A 6,000-nucleotide genomic window follows, 5' to 3' on the forward strand; every position below is an offset into this window, starting at 1 on the left:
TTACTGGTTCCTACCTCTTTTAAGCACCTCCAGCCAGCCCTGTTCTACCTATCCCTCCACACTAATTCTCCACATAGGTGCTAGGATGAGAAATAAGGAGGGGATGCAGCTGACTAGAAGGGAGGTGGGAGGATACTAAGGAAAATCCTGGAAAGAGAGATGTTGTGGCATGGAAATACGTTATTGCCTACATGAGTCCCATCTCGGGTTCATTGACAAATACTATATACTTGTCTCTTATCATCTTTTCTGTATGAAGTCACTAAAATTCTTGAATTCTTTTTATATAATACTAGCACAGTGTCTTCTTTTTTACATTTTTATTCCTCATATAATTTTAGAGTATTCTTGTTGTTACTGTTGTTAAATTCAGTCTGCTTTTTGGGGGGGTTGGCCTTATTGGTAATGTGAGCTTTGGGAGTTTAAAAGTGCAGGGGGAATCACTAGTAGGTCAAAGATTCTGTGCTTCATGTATTGACATGGGCTCCCAGAATATTGGCAAAGTCTCTAGCTATCAACTAAGTAGAAACTGAGACTGAACCTTGGCATTCCTTCCACTGTGACTTTCACAGGGAATTTCCATTTTGACTTGTTACTCACCATTTTGTTTGCGTCGTGTCCATCTTGTTAATAAAATAGCCAGAATAACAAGTCCCAGTAGAGTCAGGATGACAGCCAAAGTTATTTCTGCAACAAAAATTCAACTGTACTCTTTCTTATTTAGACTGTGCCATGATCAGAGACAGCTTCTGGTCACCTCTTAACTGTTTTCACCAAATAGGCATCTCCCCTCTGCCCCCTTTTCTGCTTTCTTCCTTAATGTTCCTTATCTTATTGTCTCCACATTCCTTCCCCTACTCATTATTTATATTGGTCCTATTGGTCAGATACTAAGAACCTCAGATGCTATGTACCCTTGGTTTAGAGAGTGGAAAATGTGACACATTTCCTCCTTAGTTGAATCCCTTACTCTATGTAGGCAGAAGGTTAGAGGGAATCATTGATACAAAGTAAAGTAATTCACTGGGGTGTGAGAAAAAATATTAGTTCTATTTTTATCTAATTTTATATTATAACTAAAATTCTAGATTTTCTGTTTTGAAGCATGTATTAGTACAGTAGTATGTTTACAACGTGTGTGTGTGTGTGTGTGTGTGTGTGTGTGTGTGTGTATGCAGTGTATGCAGTGTGAGTACAAATACTTTTACATGGGTAGGCGATCAAAAATTTTAGAGGCCCCTGACTGAACATGATCGTATTAACGAAAACCACAACAGAAGACAGAAATTTCTTATCATTGGGAAAGACCTTTCAGTCATCACCCACAAAGCCTCTCATGATAAGACATATTTGTGACAGTTGTTACTTTGGCTAATAGAATTTCTCCCAAAGTCCCATGCTGGGACTGCTAGCCTGTATCTGTTTATGTATAACTGGAGAGACAAATCTTAAGTAGGTACCTTGCTACGGTTATGAATAACTGAGACTGAGGAGCTCTGGGGAGAAGAAAGGAAGAGAGGGAGGGAGGGAAGGAAGAAAGAGAAAAAAGAGAAAGAGAAAGAAAAAGATGTAGGAAGGGAAGGTGGCGGAAGGAAGAAATGAATAAATGAGTGAATAAACCAATCATAAATCTGCCTGTGACAGTGATAAATGCTGAGACAACTGAACTATGAAGGGCTAAAAAAATTAATTACACCAAGATTAAGCTGCTGCAAGAAAGCAGTAGATGAATTCACCTCAAGATGTAATGAAACACCTCCAGTTGGGGAAAATCAGTCATATGTCTACACAATCTTTCAGCTGTTAGGTCACGTGAGAACAATTTCCCAACAAAACAACCTTCAGAGATTTGCTCCTAATGGACCACTAAAATGAATAGTAAATAGTTTGGCCTCTTTCATGGCAAGTCAGAATTTCATAACTGATGTGAAGTAATCCTTAGAGGAAGAAGGGATAACCAGGTGGTGTACCTGGACCAAGCTTCTGGAAGGCAGTACTCCCTTTGAGTGGTGTCTGAAATGTTCTGGCTGTTAGACAAAAGATGATCCACTCCATTTTTGAGGAAAATAAGAGGAAGAGTTAAAACATTATAAAGTGAGCAACACTAGCAGAAGTAAGACAACAGACTAAAAAATTTTCCTATTGTTCCAGAGGATGGTTGTTTTGTTTTAGTTGTCCAAACTCTTGAAACCAAAGAAGAAATCAGGGTCCTCACTCTAGAGCTGAGCTGACTCTGAGTGATTTTCCTCAGGCTCCCAGAGGAAGCAATGAGAGTGAAAGAAAGGATGTTGAATTTGAAAGAAAGCAGACAGATAAGGAGTGTGTTAAAGTCTTTGAAGAGAAGAGTTCTGAGCCAGTAAGGTCTGGGTGACCTTAGAGGAGTCGGTCCATACCCAAGACTGCCATTTTTCAGGTGTTGTCTTCAGAGGGTTCTGTGTCATCTGGACTTCTTTGTCAAAGGGAGATCAAGATAAAAGGAACACCCCAAGCTCACTGTTTCTGAGCAGTATGAACTTGGATGTGGCAGAGGTCCTTGTAGACAAACATGCAGAGGGTTACAGAGGAACTATGTGGCTCAGGTTAATCAGACCTAAGCAGACTAAAGGAGTGTGGCCTGTGAAAGTTCCAGAATCTGTGTCATAACAAAGAACTAGAACTTCAGAGAGACAAGAAGAAAGGAAATTGAGGACCAAGAGGCTGGGAAGACTTCAGAATATTTTGGAGGGGGATTTTATGATTTTGAAGGGGGATTTACTCTATTTGGGCTCTTGAATAAGTTCTTATTTTCCAGACATTTTGAGGCCAGAGATTGTTTCCTTCATCCTTGTAACTTCCAGGCATTTTGAAGCAGAGAACTTCCTATAGAATAGGCACTTAATAAATGTTTAATAATTGGAAGTGAGAAAAATTCCTATATCTATAAAAAGGAGGGCCTTGAAACAAATGGAGGGTGAACCGGTGAAGGGAAGCCATTGGAATTAGATAGTACGGGAAAGTCAAGAGGTCTGTGGTGCTAGGAACAAAGAGCCAGTGAATAGGATTTCAAGCCACTGTAGACAACAAGGGGAGTAATAAAATTATATGAACTCTAAGGCTTTATATTAGACACATACTTTACACGTACAATTTATTTAATCCTTAATAACATTTACAATGAAACTCTTCAAGGCTGAGACATCTGAAGTCACCCAGCCAACAAATGGCAGAGTCTCTGACTCCAGAGCCCACATTGTATTCACAAAGCCACATTTCATTTCAATCTTGGGGGCCTGCTATTTGTGGTAGTATGTCATAGGCCAAGCAGTCAGCCACTGGAAGAGCACAGTGATGGCCTCCATTTTGAGGATGCTGCACCCTCCAGGTTTGGGGTAGCTCTGGACTACTTTGATTTATCTTTTACACCCCCCCCCCCCCACCTCCCCTCTGGCAATAATCATTTTGTTCTCTGCAGTGAAGAGGCTGTTTCTTGGTTTGTCTTTTGCTTTCTTTTTTCTCCTTTGCTCCTTTGTTTTGTTTCTTAAATTCCACATATGAGTGAAATCATATGGTACTTGTCTCTCTGTCTGATTTCACTTAGCATCAGAATCTCTGGGTCCATCCATGTTGTTGCAAATAGCAAGATTTCATTTTTTTTATGGCTGAATAATATTGCATTGTATATATATACCACATCTTTATCCACTCATCCATGGATGGACATTTGGGCTGCTTCCATAGTTTGGCTATTGTAACTAATTCTGCAATGAACATAAGGGTGCATGTATTCCTTTGAATTAGTGTTTTTGTATATTTTGGGGGTAATAACAAATAGTACAACTGCTGGATCATAGGGTAGTTCTATTTTTAATTTTTTGAGGGGCCTCCATACTGTTTTCCACAGTTTGCATTCCCACCAACAGCTAATGAGAGTTCATTTTTCTCCACATCCTCGTCAACACGTGTTGTTCTTGTCTTGTTGATTTTAGCTACTCTGACAGGTGTGAGGTGATAATTCATTGTAGTTCTGATTTGCATTTCCCTGATGATGAGTAAGGTTGAGCATCTTTTCACATGTCTGTTAGCCATTTGTATGTCTTCTTTGGAGAAATGTCTGTTCATGTCTTCTACGACTTTGTAATTGGATTATGTTTTGGATATTAATTGTATCAGTTCTTTATATATTTTGGATACTACCCTTTATTGGATAGGGTCCTTTGCAAATATCTTCTTCCATCCCATAGGATGGAATGGAAAGTTTTTACTTTGATGTAGTCCCAATAGTTTATTTTTGCTTTTGTTTCCCTTGCCTCAGAAGAGATATCTAGAAAGATGTTGTTAGGGCTGATGTTAGAGACATTGCTGCTTGTGCCCTTTTCAAGGATTTTTATGGTTTCAGGTCTCACATTTCTTTTCTGAAGTTCTTCTGAAAAACAAAACAAAAGGATTAATGTGATATTAATGTAAATATCAAAGTAAACATACAAGAAGAAAATTAGACTTTGTTGAAAAATAAGAATGTAAAGTCAAAAGTAACCAGGATGCTGCACGCACATGCACACACACACACACACACACACACACACACGGAAGCAGGTGAGCTCACTTTGATTTACGTAATGCTCTCCAGGAAATGAAAAGGGAAGGGAGAAGAGTGATGATTTTACTGAATTTAGAGAATAAATGTGGGTTATTAGTTCTTGTGGTTACATTTTATTAACATTTTATCTTTTTATAACATTTTCATTCTTTCTTCCCCTAATAAGTTCTTTAACTTTTTCTATATCTATCCTTCTATCTCCATATACCCCCCCACCCACACACACACATACAGATCTGCGTGTGTGTGCATGTGGGATATATGGAGATATATGGAATATATATGTGTGTGTATATATATATATATATATATTTATGATATATATAGTCACCAATTACATGTTTATTCATATAAGCATATGTTAAACATACATGTTATATCTGTATGTGTAATATATATACACACAAGTATTATTCATTTGTCAACTGTTGGCATAGGATTTTATTAAATGTTTTTAATGTTTATTTTTGAGAGAAAGAGAGACAGAGCACAAGTGGGCTGGAGGCAGAGAGAGACGGCGACACTGAATCCGAAGCAGTCGCAGGCTGTGAGCTGTCAGCACAGAGGTCTACGGGAGGCTCGAACCCACAAGCAGTGAGATCATGACCTGAGACAAAGTCATGATCGGACTTCCAACCAACTGAGCCACCCAAGCACCCCGAGGGTTCTGGAATTCATCATAAGAACTTAGGAAGTGAATAATTGCAATGGATGCATACAAATCGTTTTTCAGCCTTGGTCACTTTCACTTTTTTACATTGGTAGATACTGCAGCACTATCCAATTGAGTTGTCAGTTAATTCTTCACAAATTATTTAATTGAAACAATCACTATATAATTTTGAATACTTAACTGGAAAAGTTTTCAAAAGTAAATAATATTGTCATAATTTTGTTCCTTCTTTCCTCAGTGCATCCTTCCTTTTTTCTCTTTCTGCTGTTCTTCAAATTACTTATCCTCAATTATTCCTGTGTCTCCAAGTTTTGCTTTCACCTATCATGATGGTAATCATTATCATACTGAAGTAAACTACTGAGAAAGAGAAAATAAGAAAGTAAATTGAGAGGACAGGAATGAGACTGAAGAGAGAAAAAAGACAGGAATAAGTTAATTGAAGGAATGGAAATATTTGTAAAAGCTCTGCTGTTTTCAATCCCCAAGAAACCATCCACATTATGGAGATTTACAAACAAAAATCCAGGGAGAAATAAACAATACAATCATGGTAGGGGACATCAATGCCCAACTTTCTTCAATGGATAGATCACCCAGACCTGGAGTCAATAAGGAAACATTGGACTTGAAATACATTTTATATCAAATGGACCTAACAGATATATATAGATCATCCCATTCAACACACTAAAATGCATATTCTTCTCAGAGCTCAAGAAGGAACACTTTCCAGGATAAATCATATGTT

The 6,000-nt window shown here is 38.1% G+C and overlaps 1 protein-coding gene across 38 annotated transcripts in view; it reads right to left on the bottom strand.

Moving 5' to 3' along the window:
• Window positions 1–2,637, bottom strand: part of TSBP1 (testis expressed basic protein 1) — a 212,668-nt gene extending 210,031 nt beyond the window's left edge. For 33 of the 38 annotated variants that reach the window (XM_042986084.1, XM_042986085.1, XM_042986082.1 and 30 more), the window contains exons 1-2: window positions 2,394–2,636; window positions 601–687 (exon numbers count right to left, since the gene is read on the bottom strand). In XM_042986084.1, coding sequence (XP_042842018.1) covers window positions 601–687; window positions 2,394–2,406 — 100 coding nt within the window. In that variant the 5' untranslated portion in view covers window positions 2,407–2,636. Of the gene's footprint in view, window positions 1–600; window positions 688–2,393 lie in introns of all 38 variants that reach the window. The other 5 variants (XM_042986064.1, XM_042986092.1, XM_042986071.1 and 2 more) reach the window with 3 other exon arrangements.
• Window positions 2,638–6,000: the final 3,363 nt, after the last annotated feature.

The sequence above is a fragment of the Panthera tigris genome, chromosome B2 (genome assembly GCF_018350195.1).
Source record: "Panthera tigris isolate Pti1 chromosome B2, P.tigris_Pti1_mat1.1, whole genome shotgun sequence".
Lineage (NCBI taxonomy): Eukaryota > Metazoa > Chordata > Mammalia > Carnivora > Felidae > Panthera > Panthera tigris.